The sequence below is a fragment of the Pan paniscus genome, chromosome 5, assembly GCF_029289425.2.
Source record: "Pan paniscus chromosome 5, NHGRI_mPanPan1-v2.0_pri, whole genome shotgun sequence".
In the NCBI taxonomy this organism is placed as follows: Eukaryota; Metazoa; Chordata; class Mammalia; order Primates; family Hominidae; genus Pan; species Pan paniscus.
This window is the reverse complement of record NC_073254.2, coordinates 72,103,474-72,120,109: the sequence shown is the minus strand read 5'-3', so window position 1 is coordinate 72,120,109 and position 16,636 is coordinate 72,103,474. Positions and strand designations below refer to the sequence as shown.

The 16,636-nt window shown below is 37.0% G+C and overlaps 1 protein-coding gene across 3 annotated transcripts in view; it reads right to left on the bottom strand.

Moving 5' to 3' along the window:
• Positions 1-274: 274 nt before the first annotated feature.
• PRIM2 (DNA primase subunit 2) overlaps positions 275-16,636 on the bottom strand; it is a 427,261-nt gene continuing 410,899 nt past the window's right edge. For all 3 annotated transcript variants that reach the window (XM_063604933.1, XM_055113695.2, XM_055113696.2), the window contains 2 exons: positions 14,646-14,714; positions 275-1,200 (listed from right to left, as the gene is read on the bottom strand). In XM_063604933.1, the coding sequence (XP_063461003.1) occupies positions 970-1,200; positions 14,646-14,714 (300 nt within the window). In that variant the 3' untranslated portion in view covers positions 275-969. The remainder of the gene's footprint in view (positions 1,201-14,645; positions 14,715-16,636) is intronic.

Below are 16,636 nucleotides of genomic sequence, written 5' to 3'. Positions count from 1 at the left end.
AATATCCCTATTATTCCTTAATAAATATAACTGGCTATACTTTATTTTAATTCCCAAGTCACAGTTCACTCAGGAGGGTCTGGTGCCACTCAAAGGTGCCTGATGTAGAATAACCACAAATAGGTCAACTCTTAAAAAAAGGTAAAGAAAAGTTTAAAATCTTCATTAGTGATCAGCAGTGTGTTGGATACTCCAAATTACCATTTTAAAACTGAAGTAATATCCAATCTGTTACGACATAAGACTCTCCCAATTATATGCAGACACTGTCATGTACACTTTGATATTTATTAACAAAAATGGTCCAGAAAAGGATTGAGTCAAAATTACAAAGTGATTAAGAGTTAAAACAAAAGTTGTTCTTTATTGTAGTTTCTGGGGGACTTTAACCAGTCCCCAAAGCTGTTTTTATCTCCTAAAATAGGACTTAAATGACATCACTCAAGTGACAGATTTTAATAGAAATTCCTCCTTTTTCCTTCTGTCAAAGCAAAATATAGTGAAAGTCTCTGTTGTTACCTCAAACCTCCTTTCCTAATAAGTGTGCATGCCTGTAGATGGATTGGGATGCAGTGAAGAGAGAAGTTAAACAAAAAGGTTAAAAAAAAAAAAAAGGCCAGGCACAGTGGCTCACAACTGTAATCCCAGCACTCTGGGACACTGAGGTGTGAGGATCGCTTGAGCCCAGGAGTCTGAGATCTGCCTGGGCAACACAGGGAGACCCCTCACCTCTACAAAAAAAAATTGAAAAAAATTAGCTGGATATGAGGTGCACACCTGTGGTCCCAACTACTTGGGAGGCTGAGGTAGGAGGATCACTTGAGCTGGGAAGGTCGAGGCTGCAATCAGCTGTAATTGTGTCACTGCACTAAGCCTTGGTGACAGAGTGAAACCCTTTTTTTTTGACAACAAAGGCAAAATCTTAAAAACAGGAAACAGGCTATTGAGGAAAAAGGGTTACAAAACTGCCTAAGAATCTTCACTAAAGTAATCTTCTAGTCCTTCCATATCCATTTCCAGAGAGGAATTTAAAGAGGCCAGAGCAGATGATGCATCCTTGGTTTTCTGGACACCTGGTTTGGGTTGAGGAGTTTCTGGTTGGATAGGTTCCTTCTTTATGTCTTTACCACCATTTAGAATACGTTGGCTCTCACAAAAGAACTGATTAGGATGATTCAAAGAAAAGCCACAATCATCCACCTGTAAAGGAAGGAAATTTATATTGCATTAATACATGGCAAAGCTATAAATATATGAGTTTCAAAAGCTGTTTTAGTACTTGTTTAAAACTTAATACCTGAAACATGGATTCTAGCTGTTTGCATTCTAACACTTAATCAGCTACTTACACCATTTCATTCAAAGAGAGCTTCAACCACTACCCAAACCTAAATGGCTCCCACATTTATATTTCTAGTCTGAGCCTCTGTGTTTGGCTCCAGTTCCCTATCTAGTTTCAGTCCCATATCCAACACCTACTCAACATCTAAGATGGCTCAAAGGCAGCTCAAACCCAACAGGAAACGTATCCTTTCCCCTCTCCCCATCCCATCCTTTGCTCTCAGTGATTGGTATCACCATTCATCCTTGGGGCATACTAGACACCTTTCTCTCACCTCCCCAGCCCCCAACTCCCACCTGCTACCTCCCATCTACACCAAGCCCTCAATTCTGGCAATACCCAAAACATTACCAATTCTGATTGACAATTACGTCAAAACAAAAAATTAGAAAACTATAAAAATATGTTTGGAATACAAACCTGTGTGTGTGTGTGTGTGTGTGTGTGTGTGTGTGTGTGTGTGAATGACATTGTATGTTAGTGAGGCACAGGTTAGGGACCTGTGTGATTCATTATTGTATCCCCAGTTCCAAGCAAAAGGCCTACCACATTGTAGGCCAATAAATATTTGTGGGTTTTTAAGTGATCGTAAAATCATTTTTGATCATTTTGATACTGGTCCCTGATACCACTTGTGTTTTAGAGCTGACTTGTAAGTCTGGCATATGCACTCATTTAGTATGATATAAACTGAAAAAGCAACCTAAATCAATGTAATTCTTCATTCTAATCTTGGCCTTTCCTTGGTCTTTTTACAGAAAATCTCTTCTTGTAAATTTCACTGTGACTGAATACAAACATGCCTGGTTCATAACTTATGTTATTTTTTCTCAAATACTATCATTAAACTTTAATTTTGAGTATCATTTCAAATTATGCACTCTAGTAATCTCTCCTTATATTCAGTTTCACTTTCCACAGTCTCAAATCCCTGCCTTCTCGCCTTCTGCAGTTGGAGTTGACAACAAAAATATCATTTTGCTTGAGTGAGTGACTGTTGGTTTCTTGGGTGGTATTTTCATTTATCAAGTTTTTGGAAACTGAGAAGTTATTCCATTTCTTTTGTTCATCTGTCTTGTATTAACTAATCCTTTTACGTCTCACTCTTCGTACTGAAGTGACTTGCACACTGTAGGTATCTAATAAATATTTGGTGAAGTGAACCCAGAAATAGTGTATACCAGTGATAATTTTGCATATTTAATTAAAGCCTTACTATATAAAAGACTGTGTTATAAACTATTCGCTATTCAGCATACAGGAATACATTTGACTAACTCAAATTTCCAACCCAGTAAGTCATATACTTAAAAACCTCTACCAAGAATGGAGAACTGATGAGGGTCACAGATAAAGGCCTATTACACTCCACAGTAGAGAGAAATTTTGGCTGAGGAGATCAAGGAAGGCTTTGTAAGAGGAGTGCTATTTGAGTTGCGTCTGGAAAGATGGAGAGAGTGAAAAGCTGGGATGATGAGGGGAAAGGCAATATTTGCAGCAGGACCACATGAGCAAGGTAAAGAGGGAATGTCCTGGGAAAGCAAATATTAAATAGTTCACATAGCCTACTATGAAAGGCACATACAAGGAGACAATAAGGAATGAGGTTGGAAAGACAGGCAGGGGCCAGCCTGAGAGAGCCTTGAAAATCAGGGTAAGTGGTCAAGACCTAATTCTCTAGGCAACACAGAGTCACCAAAAACCCTTAAAAAGAGACGTGGTATGATTAAAGCTATGTATAATCTTTTAGTAGATTAAAATGAATTGGCCAGGGAAAAAGAGGTTGCTGCCGTGGTCTAGAATGAACCCTACTGGTGGACGGACCAACAGACAGAAACATGAGTCTTTTCTGGTAATACTTATTTAAGCACCCTAGGAATCTCTGATTCTCTTTTGCTAGTTGTTAATACATGTTAGGCTAATTTTATAGTAATTCCAGTGTGTAACAGATGGATAGTATACAGACTGATTTTAAGAGTTATAGATCATTAAGAACAAATTTTTATCTTTGCTTTATTTTTTTAACTTAGCTGCTTGATTTCAAAATGTTTCTGAAATGTTTTATAATTTTTATTAACAATGGAATCATTTATGAACTTTTTTATTACATTCAATTTTCACCCAATTCATTAAAAACTGGGAAATCCAATATAAATTTTGCATTTTGCAATGTGTTTCACAAAAAGTATGTTTATTGTCTAATACATTTTAATCAGAAGGCTTTACAGTTTGTAAAATAGTTTGTAAACAGAGAATCAGAGATTAGAAAGACCTTGGGGAATCCATTAAATTCAATCTCCTCCATGTACAGAGGCCTAAGGAGAATAGATAGTTTATTCAAGGTCATAGAATTAGTAACTGGTTTTGTCTGAATTAAAATTCAGGCCTTCTGACTAGATCATTAGTTGCTCTGAAATCTGTTTTAAGAGATTGTATGCAAAATCATACTGATAATGATATCTCCATTATAAATTTTATTTCTAGAGATAAACTTGGCTACAAAGATTAGAAAAACATAGTTGTATTATTTCATGCAAAAATAACCTAGTATCTTATGCTATAATAATATCTTGGCATTTTCTATACATCGCTTCAAGTTGTCAGTTAGCAATACATTTATTAGACTTCAGTGTGCACAAAATGGGGTAATCTTTTTAAAGTCTGAGTTTCTCCATCTATGAAATGGAGATAACAGTGTTAGGTCATAGGGTTGCTACGGGAAAAGTAAATAAAAATGAATGTAAAAAAAAGTTGTTCTATGAAATCTAAATAAAATGTTTTTAAAGAGTCAAGAAAAGCAAGTCACTTAAAAAAAAAGGTGAAAGTCACAGAAGGAGAGGGAGAAAGATCCTATTGCTTTGCATATATCAAGTTCCTTTTCTACTTTAAGGAATCCAAACTGGAAATTGCTGATGCTGTATTATGGGTATAGTTTATAAAAGAAAGATAAAATCAAATTCCAAACACTAAACGATACTCAAAAGACCCTGCCCTAACTAATAAATGGCATTTAAATGACTTAACTTTAAGATATAATATTTAAGGTATGTGCATATCATTAATGAATCCTCATTTTAATTAATATTTTTTAAATTATACTTAAAGTTCTGGAGTCCATGTGCAGAACGTGCAGGTTACATAGGCATACACATGCCATGGTGGTTTGCTGCGCCCACCAACCTGTTATCTACATTAGGGACTTCTACTAATGCCATCCCGCCCCTAGCACCACCCCCCCAAACAGGCCCTGGTGTGTGATATTTCCCTCCCTGTGTCCATGTGTTCTCATTGTTCAACTCCCACTTATGAGTGAGAACATGCAGTGTTTGGTTTCTGTTCTTGTGTTAGTTTGCTGAGAATGATGGTTTCCAGCTTCATCCATGTCCCTGCAAAGGACATGAACTCATCCTTTTTAATGGCTTCATAGTATTCCATGTTGTATATGTGCCACATTTTCTTTACCCAGTCTATCATTGGTGGGCATTTGGGTTGGTTCCAAGTCTTTGCTATTGTGAACAATGCCGCAATAAACATACGTGTGCATGTGTCTTTACAGTAGCATGATTTATAATCCTTTGGGTACAACCCAGTAATGGGATTGCTGGGTCAAATGATATTTCTGGTTCTAGATCCTTGAGAAATCGCCACACTGTCTTCCACAATGGTTGAACTAATTTACACTCCCACCAACAGTGTAAAAGCATTCCTATTTCTCCACATCCTCTACAGCATCTGTTGTTTCCTGACTTTTTAATGACCACCATTCTAACTGGCATGAGATGGTATCTCATTGCAGTTTTGATTTGCATTTCTCTGATGACCAGTGATGATGAGCATTTTTTCATATGTTTTTGGCCACATAAATGTCTTCTTTTGCGAAGTGTCTGTTCGTATCCTATGCCCACTTTTTGATGGGATTGTTTGTTTCTTGTAAATTTAAGTTCTTTGTAGATTCTGGATATTAGCCCTTTGTCAGATGGATAGATTGCAAAAATTTTCTCCCATTCTGTAGGTTGCCTGTTCACTCTGATGATAGTTTCTTTTGCGGTGCAAAAGCTCTTTAGTTTAATTAGATCTCATTTATCAATTTTGGTTTTTGTTGCCATTGCTTTTGGTGTTTTAGTCATGAAGTCTTTGCCCATGCCTATGTCCTGATTGGTTTTGCCTAGGTTTTCTTCTAGGGTTTTTATGGTTTTAGGTCTTACGTTTAAGTCTTTAATCCAACTTAATTTTTGTATAAGGTGTAAGGAAGGGGTCCAGTTTCAGTTTTCTGCATATGGCTAGCCAGTTTTTTCAAAACTATTTATTAAATAGAGAATCTTTTCCCCATTGATTGTTTTTGTCAGGTTTGTCAACAATCAGAAGGTTGTAGATCTGTGGCATTATTTCTGAGGCCTCTGTTCTGTTCCATTGGTCTATATATCTGTTTTGGTACCAGTACCATGCTGTTGTGGTTACTGTAGCCTTGTAGTATAGTTTGAAGTCAGGTAGCGTAATGCCTCTAGCGTTGTTTTTTTTTTTTTTTTTTTGCTTAGGATTGTCTTGGCTATGTGGGCTCTTTTTTGGTTCCACTTGAAATTTAAAGTAGTTTTTTCTAATTCTGTGTAGAAATTAGAAATGTAGAAATGGTAGCTTGATAGGGATAGCATTGAATCTGTAAATTACTTTGCGCATTACGGCCATTTTCATGATATTGATTCTTCCTATCCATGAGCATGGAATGTTTTCCCATTTGTTTGTGTCTTCTCTTATTTCCTTGAGCAGTGGTTTGTAGTTCTCCTTCAAGAGGTCCTTCACATCCCTTGGAAGTTGTATTGCTAGGTATTTTATTCTCTTTGTAGCAGTTGTGAATGGCAGTTCACTCATGATTTGGTTCTCTGTCTATTAGTGGTGTATAGGAATGCTTGTGATTTTGCACAGAGATTTTGTATCCTGAGACTTTGCTGAAGTTGCTGATCAGCTTGTGAAGTTTTTGGGCTGAGATAATGGGGTTTTCTAAATGTAAAATCATGTCATCTGCAAACAGAGACAATTTGACTCCCTCTCTTCCTATTTGAATACCCTTTATTTCTTTCTCTTGCCTGATTGCCCTGGCTAGAACTTCCAATGTTGTATTGAATAGGAGTGGTGAGAGAGGGCATCCTTGTCTTGTGCTGGTTTTCAAAGGGAATGCTTCCAGTTTTTGCCCATTCAGTATGATATTGGCTGCGGGTTTGTCAAAAAATAGCTCTTACTATTTTGAGATATGTGCCATCAATACCTAGTTTATTGAGAGTTTTTAGCATGAAGGGATGTTGAATTTTGTTGAAGGCCTTTTCTGCATCTATTGAGATAATCATGTGGTTTTTGTCATTGGTTCTGTTTATGCACTGGATTATGTTTATTGATTTGTGTATGTTGAACCAGCCTTGCATCCCAGGGATGAAGCTGACTTGATCATGGTAGATAAGCTTTTTGATGTGCTGCTGGATTCAGTTTGCCAGTATTTTATTGAGGATTTTTTGCATCGATGTTCACCAGGGATATTGGCCAGAAATTTTCTTTTTTTGTTGTGTCTCTGCCAGGTTTCAGAATCAGGATGATGCTGGCCTCATAAAATGAGTTAGAGAGGACTCCCTCTTTTTCTGTTGTTTAGAATAGTTTCAGAAAGAATGGTACCAGCTCTGCTTTGTACCTCTGGTGGAATTTGTCTGTGAATCTGTCTGGTTCTGGGCTTTTTTTTGGTTGATAGGCTATTACTGCCTCAATTTCAGAACGTGTTATTAGTCTATTCAGGGATTTGACTTCTTCCTGGTTTAGTCTTGGGAGGGTGTATGTGTCCAGAAATGTATCCATTTCTTCTAAAGTTTCTAGCTTATTTGTGTAGAGGTGTTTACAGTATTCTCTGATGGTAGTTTGTATTTCTGTGGGATCAGTGGTGATATTCCCTTTATCATTTTTTATTGCATCTATTTGATTCTTCTCTCTTTTCTTCTTTGTTAGTCTTGCTAGCAGTCTATCAATTTTGTTGATCTTTTCAAAAAACCAGCTTCTGGATACATTGATTTTTTGAAGGGTTTTTTGTGTCTCTATCTCCTTCAGTTCTGCTCAGATCTTAGTTATTTCTTGCCATCTGCTAGCTTTTGAATTTGTGTGCTCTTGCTTCTCTAGTTCTTTTAATTGTGATGCTAGGGTGTCGACTTTAGATCTTCTTGCTTTCTCTTGTGGGCATTTAGGGCTATAAATTTCCCTCTAAACACTGCCTTGGCTATGTCCCAGAGATTCTGGTATGTTGTGTCTTTGTTCTCAATGGTTTCAAGAACTTATTTATTTCTGCCTTAATTTTATTATTTACCCTGTAGTCATTCAGGAGCAGACTGTTCAGTTTCCATGTAGTTGTGCGGTTTTGAGTGAGTTTCTTAATCTTGAGTTCTAATTTGATTGCACTGTGGTCTGAGAGACTGTTTGTTAAGATTTCCATTCTTTTGCATATGCTGAGGAGTGTTTTACTTCTAATTATGTGGTCAATTTTAGAATAAGCGCAATGTGGTGCTGAGAAGAATGTATATTCTGTTGATTTGGGGTGGAGGGTTCTGTAGATGTCTATTAGGTCCACTTGGTCCAGAGCTGAGTTGAAGTCCAGAATATCCTTGTTAATTTTCTGTCTCGTTGATCTAACATTGACAGTGGGGTGTTAAAGTCTCCCACTATTATTGTGCGGGAGTCTACGTCTCTTTGTACATCTCTAAGAACTCGCTTTATGAATCTGGGCACTCCTGTATTGGGTGTATATATATTTAGGATAGTTAGCTCTTCTTTTTGCATTGATCCCTTTACCATTATGTAATGCCCTTCTCTCTTTTGTTCTTTGTTGGTTTTAAGTCTGTTTTATCAGAGACTAGGATTGCAATCCCCGCTTTTTTTATTTTATTTTATTTTATTTTTGCTTTCTGTTTGCTTGGTAAATATTCCTCCATCCCTTTATTTTGAGCCTATGTGTGTCTCTGCCTGTGAAATGGTCTCCTGAATACAGCACACTGATGGGTCTTGACTCTTCATCCAATTTGCCAGTCTGTGTCTTTTAACTGGGGCATTTAGCCTCTTTACATTTCAAATTAATATTGTTATGTGTGAATCTGACCCTGTCCTTATGATGCTAGCTGGTTATTTTGCCCATTAGTTGATGCAATTTCTTTATAGTGTCGACAGTCTTTAGAATTCGATATGTTTTTGCAGTTGCTGGTACCAGTTGTTCCTTTCCATGTTTAGTGCCTCCATTAGGAGCTCTTGTAAGGCAGGCCTAGTGGTGACAAAATCTCTCAGCATTTGCTTGTCTGTAAAGGATTTTATTTCTCCTTCGCTTATGAAGGTTAGTTTGGCTGCATATGAAATTCTGGGTTGAAAATTCTTTTCTTTAAGAATGTTGTATATTGGCTCCCACTCTATTCTGGCTTGTAGGGTTTCTGCAGAGAGATCCGCTGTTAGTCTGATGGGTTTCCCTTTGTGGGTAACCTGACCTTTCTCTCTGGCTGCCCTTAACATTTTTTCCTTCATTTCAACCTTGGTGAATCTGACAATTATGTGTCTTGGGGTTGTTCTTCTTGAGGAGTATCTTTGTGGTGTTCTCTGCATTTCCTGAATTTGAATGTTGGCCTGTCTTGCTAGGTTGGGGAAGTTCTCCTGGATTATATCCTGAAGTGTTTTCCAACTTAGTTCCATTCTCCCAGTGACTTTCAGGTACACCAATCAAACATAGGTTTGGTCTTTTCACATAGTCCCCTATTTCTTGGAGGCTTTGTTCATTCCTTTTCATTCTTTTTTCTCTAATCTCGTCTTCTTGCTTTATTTCATTAAGTTAATCTTCAATCTCTGATATCTGTTCTTCCGCTTGTCAATTTGACTGCGGATACTTGTGTATGCTTCATGAAGTTCTCTTGCTGTGTTATTCAGTTCCATCAGGTCATTTATGTTCTCTAAACTGGTTATTCTAGTTAGCATTTCCTCTAACTTTTTTTCAAGGTTCTTAGCTTCCTTGCATTGGGTTAGAACATGCTCCTTTAGCTCGGAGGAGGTTGTTATTACCCACCTTCTGAAGCCTACTTCTGGCAATTTGTCAAACTCATTCTCCATCCGGTTTTATTCCCTTGCTGGTGAGGAGTTGTGATCCTTTGGAGGAGAAGAGATATTCTGATTTTTGGAATTTTCAGCCTTTTTGCACTGGTTTCTCCCAGTCTTTGTGGATTTATCTACCTTTGGTCTTTGATGTTGGTGAACTTTGCATGGGGTTTCTGAGTGGATGTCCTTTTTATTGATGTTGAAGGTATTCCTTTCTGTTTGTTAATTTTCCTTCTGACAGTTAGACCCTTCTGCTGCAGGTCTGCTGGAGTTTGTTGGAGGTCCACTCCAGACCCTGTCTGCCTGTGTATCACCAGTGGAGGCTGCAGAACAGCAAAGATTGCGCCCTGTTCCTTCCTCTGGAAGCTTCGTCCCGGAGGGGCACCCACCAGATGCCAGCCGGAGCTCTCCTGTATGAGGTGTCTGTCGGCCCCTGCTGGGAGGTGTCTCCCAGTCAGGAGACATGGTGGTCAGGGACCCACTTGAGGAGGCAGTCCCTTAACAGAGCTCGAATGCTAGGCTGGGAGATCTGCTGCTCTCTTTAGAGCTGGCAGGCAAGAACGTTTAAGTCTGCTGAAGCTGCACCCACAGCTGCCCCTTCCCCCATGTGCTCCATCCCAGGGAGATGGGGATTTTATCTATAAGCCCCTGACTGGGGCTGCTGCCTTTTTTTCAGAGATAATTAATCTTTTTTTATTAACCACTAAAACAGTGGCAAGGGCCTTGAAGTGAGGATTTGTGCCATGGCTCTGTGATGCTGTTTCTCCTTTTTCTTGATCTGCAATTGTCCTTAACTCATTTTGTGAAGCTCTTTGTGATCTACTAAGTTGCTTGATAGCAAAATGAAATGATGAAGTTTCCTTTTTATAGAATTCTATTTTCTTCTAGGATGAGTTCTTTGTGTTCTGTTTCTTTCACTTTCATTTTTAAAGGAAGTGTATATGGCTGTTTCCTTTTGTCTTGTTTAGGAAAATAAACTTAGGGGTTTTTTTTGTATGTGGGGGGAAGGGGAAGAGTATAAACTAAACAGAATGGAAATCTTCACTTTAAAATTAAATTAGGAAAAGGAATAGAGAAATAGAGGTATCCACATCTAAATCCTCCATTTCACTTATTTCTTCTCAAGTCAGCAGCTATTTCCTTTACTCTGGAAATATTAAGTGAGCATTTTCATGACTTTGTCTACTGTGACTCTTTTGTTTCTTTCCTTGCCTGTTTTCTTTTTTGGTTACTATTGCTGATGTTTTTCTTTGTGGTTGATGATTTTAAAAAATTGTGTTTTGTGAATTATTTTATGTATTGAGATGGGAAAATTCTGTGAAGCATTTGCATTCTACCACACTAGCTTGGTCCTAGTGTTTCAGGTCCAAAGTCCTGTAAAGGACCTGAAACAAATTTAGGAGTCTAGAGGAAGGTGGGTGGAGTGGAGGCCTTTAGAGGATACATTATAAATTTTAGATTTCATCTTAAGAGAAATAGGAAGCCATTGAAGGTTTTAAAAAGCAGGTTCCTGAAATGATCAGATTTCTCTGTTTTAAAGGTCACTCCAGCAGCTGTGTGGAGGAGAAAGAATTGGAATGGGGCATGTGTAGATGCTGGGAAACGAGTTAGGAAGCTATTGCAGTGATCCAAGTGAGATGATGGTGGCTTCTAGTCCAGCATTCTAACTGATATCCATAATGATGACCCTGAGTTATTATAAAAGGGCTTAATTGTATCACATATATCCTGTTTAAGATTGCAGGAAAATGTGTGATAGGTTTTAATAAAATTTCTCTAGAGATTTATATGGTGGGGAAAAATTATGCTCAGCCATTTGGAAAATAAGTACCCACAGTTACTCAGTGTCCAAAGAGGTCTACCTCTGAAAACATTATTTTCTATTAAAATTCTGTGGTTAATCTACACATGACCTAGTGTTTTCATTTATACATGGAACATGCAGAAAGTAAAGAATATACTATTGGTATAAAATTATTTTAAACATTGACCCTAAAAATACAGAGGAAAACAGGTTTCAAGCAGGCCAGCTTTTAACATCTACTAAATAAATCTCTCTCAAACATTTGCTTGGAATCAGCACATTCTGCACACAATGACCTTCACACAAACATGGGTCTCATATTTCTGCCACTGCAAATGTAGATTTTGAAGGAATGAAAGCAATATTGTTTTACCTATGGGATATTTGGGTTTTAATCAAGAGGTTTTGCAATGACAGCTTATAATGAGGCAGCTGCTATTACCAAAAAAGCCATATGGAACTATCATAGTGCTGCTGCAAATGGTATCAATTAACTGGTTTATTTTCAAAACTTCCATTTAAGTAAGTTTGATCACAGAGGCCTTGGGAAAATAAACATAGGATTTTATTTGGGGGAGGGGTAGGATGGCAGAAACCTGACAATAAAAATAGATTCTATTTTTAAATTAAATTAGAAAAAATATAAATGAAGGAGGATATTCACATCTAAAAGTCCACAGTGAGAGATCTAGTGAATACAAACAGCCTTTTTATTTTGTTGATTTAAGTGTGGTTTAAGTTAGACTATTTTTATATGTGAGGGGATTTAGATATATGTCTTTCCAAAATCTTCATTAATCTAAAACAAGTTTTAAAAATTGGCAATAGTGGCAATAGTTGAGGGAATAATCAATAGGAGAGATATTACAAAAGCAGATTTGAGAAATAAAAACCACTCTTTACTTTTTGGTGATTATGCCACAAACTCAATGTTTAAATCTAATTTTCATATCTTATTTTTATAAAAAGAGGTTGGATAATAGACCTCACTTGTGAAAATTCTGAGGCCTCTTAATTAAAAGCATCCACAGATGATTAAAGAACAATAGGAAATTAAAACTCTCAAGCGGAGCAACCAAATTAAAGAATGCAGTCTCCGAGAGAGTGACTCATATAAACCTGGTGTTGCCAAACATTGCTTATCTGGCGAGATTCCTAGTGTGATAAAACTAATGAGATTTTGTTGTTGCTATTTTCTTGATGTTTACTCCTTGAGTTTTGTTTTAAAAAAAGCTTTTAAATAAGAATAATACTTTCAAAAGTTAGGTATAGAAGAATGAGGACAGGACCCACAACAGACTGGGGCTCTAGCTCCAGATCTTCCATTAATAATTACAGTATGTAAGGCAAGTTAGAGTCCCTACCTGTTTACCATGCTATGAAGATAAACAGGAAAATGCCAATTACCTCTGCTGTCATTATCACAAATTTAGTACCAAATATCATAGAACAGTACAGTCATAGTTATGATAACAAGCTTTAGATGAGTTAGACAGCTTGAATTTAAATCTAAGTTCTATCCCCTATAAGTAGTGTGACCCCACACAGATTGTTTAACTTCTCTAAGTTTTATTCATAGACAGGGAAATATACATATAGTATCTTGCTGTCATGTCAATCAAAAGAGCTAATGCATTCAAAAATTTTAGTGCTGTGCCTGGTATACATTAAGGCAGGGGTTCCCAACCCAGTCTGCGGCCCGTTAGGAATTGGGCCTCACAGCAGGAGGTGAGCAGTGGGTGAGTGAGTGGAGCTTCATCTGTATTTACAGCCACTCCCCATCACTTGCATCACTGCCTGAGTTCCACCTCTTGTCAGATCAGCAGTGGCCTTAGATTCTCATGGGGGTGTGAACCCTATTGTGAACCCTGCATGCAAGGGATCTAGGTTGCGTGCTTCTCGTGATTATCTAATGTGCCCTCCCACCAGCCCCTGTTTAACCATGGAAAAATTGTCTTCCATGAAACTGGTCCCTGGTGCCAAAAAGGTTGGGGACCGCTGCATTAAGGGTTCCATAGATATTGGCTGGTATTACTATTATTATTTTAATTATTATTGGTAATATTATAAAATATCTTTTTCCTATGAGATATTTTATCAAGTAAGAAATTCTGCAATTATATAACCATAATAGAAAAACTACTTTGTAACAACCAAATAAAAAACATAAAAATCATTGTAAAACTTTAGCATGGTAGCTGATGATGATTTCAACAAATGCAACTTCCTTTTTGGGAGGGTCATGGATCTTTAATAAATAACATGGACTATGGAAAAATACACATATGTACTTAGAGACAAAATGTTTCAAGAAGTACAAGGATCTCCAAAGTCCGTTCTTGGATGTCTTTCCCAGGTTAGAAATCCAGGCTCAGGATCAGTGGATGCAAACTAGGGGACAGAGGACTGAATTGGACTTGGAGATGTGTTTTGTTGGCCTGCAGAGGGCCTCACAATTTGTCAGTGTGAATGCCTCTAATAGGGCAAACATGTTTAGTGCACCATAATTCTGCTATACTCTGTGGTACTAATCTCAGGCAGCTTCACTTTTTTGGGCTATATGCCCAATCTCTGTAGGCCTCTGAGTTTGTGACATTGGCTTTACACACTTCAAAATCTATTCTGTGCCAGACTGGGTCATTCCACTCTTACTCTAATAATCAAGCAGGCTTTTTTGTACTAAGGAAGCTGGCAAGATAAAAACCAAACACATTTCCCTGACTCGTGTATAGTTAGGGGTCCACATGCAATCTAGGTTTTGCCATGCAGATAAGTATGAGACTTGGGAAGTGGATTACAGTAACATCAGGTGGCAGCCACAAGTACAAGGATCAGATTTTCTGCATGGAAGATGGCAAGAGCCTTGGTTCTTCTAGGCAGCTGTGGCAAAGATTCCAGATCTAGTCTAGAGGTTGGCAAATCAAGGCCCGTGGGTCAAACTGGGTCTACTACCTAATTTTATCAATAGAGTTCTATTGGATCAACAGTCATACCTGTTCATTTGCGTATTTTGTACAGCTGCTTTTGCACTACAACAGTAGAGTTGAGTAGCTGTGACGCAGACCATATGGACCATGAAGCCTACAGTTTTTACACTCTGGCTCTTTACAGAAAAACTTTATTGACCCTTGGGCTCATCCCTAGATATGGAGTGGTGGGTGACAGCTGTAGTAAAGATTTTCTCATGATGTAGCTTCTCCTAGTTACAAAATATTCCTGGTTCTGCAGCATCCAAGCTTAGTTGTCTGGTCGTTCAATAAATGCTGTAAGTTACTTAATACCATGCAATCCCCTTTTCTGCTGAAAATAGCTAGAGTGGTTTCCATTGCTGCAACTAAAAACCCTGAATGTGACACAGTAACAAAAGACAAATAATTAGGATATAAAGTTAAAAAAAATACTTACATTGTGTATCATCTCAAAGTATTTTTGACAGGCTACCTGGTAATGTGTCCCCTTTACTAAATCCAAAATCTAAAATGAATGAGGAAAAAGACAAATAAAAATTAGAAATTAAGTTTTCTTCTAAACCACTGTAGCTCACAGCTGTTGGCCTTTTCATAATCTTCATTCCAGACAGGAAATGCAATAAATCATGTAGCATGTTGTACTTCTGCAGCCTGGACACTGTGATAATTCTGACGTTATACAGTAGTGGTTTAGGTCAGCATTAAACCACAGATGACAAGAGATAGTGATCTTTCTGACCTACCAACTGTACATTTTTGTAACTTTACCTCAACAGCAAGATGAAAATGGATCCTGGTATGATGACTTTGACAGTTATTGTCAGAACATCGTATTGCAACATCTCTCCAAAAACTGTAGATAGAAATCTAGTAATCTAATGGTTGGTGCATGAAGCAATCAAGTATACTATTTAGATATTTATTTTCCACATCAATGGTTTATACAGATACAGCATAAAATACTGCTGTGTGCCCATCAGGAAAATTTAATGTAAACCCTTTTGGACAAGTATCTGTGAAGAGGGAATGCTTTTACCTTCAGTCAGATTTGTCCTTTTTGAAATGAAGTTATTTCTAGCAAAGCTCAGCAGAATATGAGAGTGAATAGCGTATTCTGAACACCTATTAGGAACATCATCCTATCTTTTGTAAATACAATTTGCTTTCCAATTCTACTTCATGTAATCTCTTCAGAGCGGTGCAAACTCCCATCCTTATCAGCAGACAGCAATGCCAGTTGAAATTTGTAAAGTTTCATTGCCTCCCCCAAGCCCTCAAATAAATAAAACACATATTTGGCCTATTTATCAAATGCAGTAAAATGCTGGAATTAAGAGATAACCTCAAATGAATGGAAACATAATTCTGGAGAAATGTTAATTTCTATTCCTTTTTTATGTTTTAAAAGGCTGATCTTCCTGTCACAAAAAGAAATGAACATGGGGTCTCAAATTCTTGCTATCCTCATTATTGAATATAGCTTAATGTCATTTGAGAGATACACACAAAAAAATTACAGTTACAGAACAGGCATTATACAATACTGACAAGAATGTGCTTCAAAAATTGCTTTTCTGATTGTCTTATAGATTACATTTCTGAATTTCGTGTCACCTTTTATTAAATCATATATGAAAGACCTGTATAAACGCCACCCAACCACAGAGGCCAGGTTTCTGCCAGTCTGCCTATCTGGCCTGTCTACTTTTCTTGAATTATTAGAGCAAAATATAAAAAATCAACTTAAAATGAGACTTTTTTCATTTTTAAATTTATTCTGCAAGTTTTCCAAGTAACGCTAACACTGAGTTCATGTTGTCTGATGCTCTTCACACAGATTTTCAAATTGCGATGAGATAAACTTGCAAATAATTACTGACAAACATCTATAATAATATATTAATATCTGAATTAGAATTTTGGAGAAGTGAAGACTTCAAACATAAATTTAAGCTTTAGATGATCCCATAAATTACCTGAAGAAGAAATGGATTCACAGAAATAAAAAAGCTCAACCATATAAAAAGTAAATATGTAACATGATATACATACATACATACAATCTAGTATGTATATGTTTGGGAAACATGCTATGAAGAAATAATAAATCATATTAATAAAAATTTTAGTTGGGTAATCCACACATGTAAAAAACTTACTAAAGAAAACTGACATAAAAGCCACAGAATGTGAGAAAAACAGATGTATTGCAAATTTTAGGTTCAATTTTTAGGGTCCATAAAAAAATTAAATTTAAATTAATCACACTACAATCTTCCCCTGACCTGACCCCACTCGCAGAGAGGGCTCTTCCTTAACAAAAATAATTTACTTTTATTTTTGTTTTATTTTATTAGGATGAATTTTTATTTAAAATCTGCTTGCAAATCTATAAACAAGTCATTCAACTATGATCAGGATAGCCTA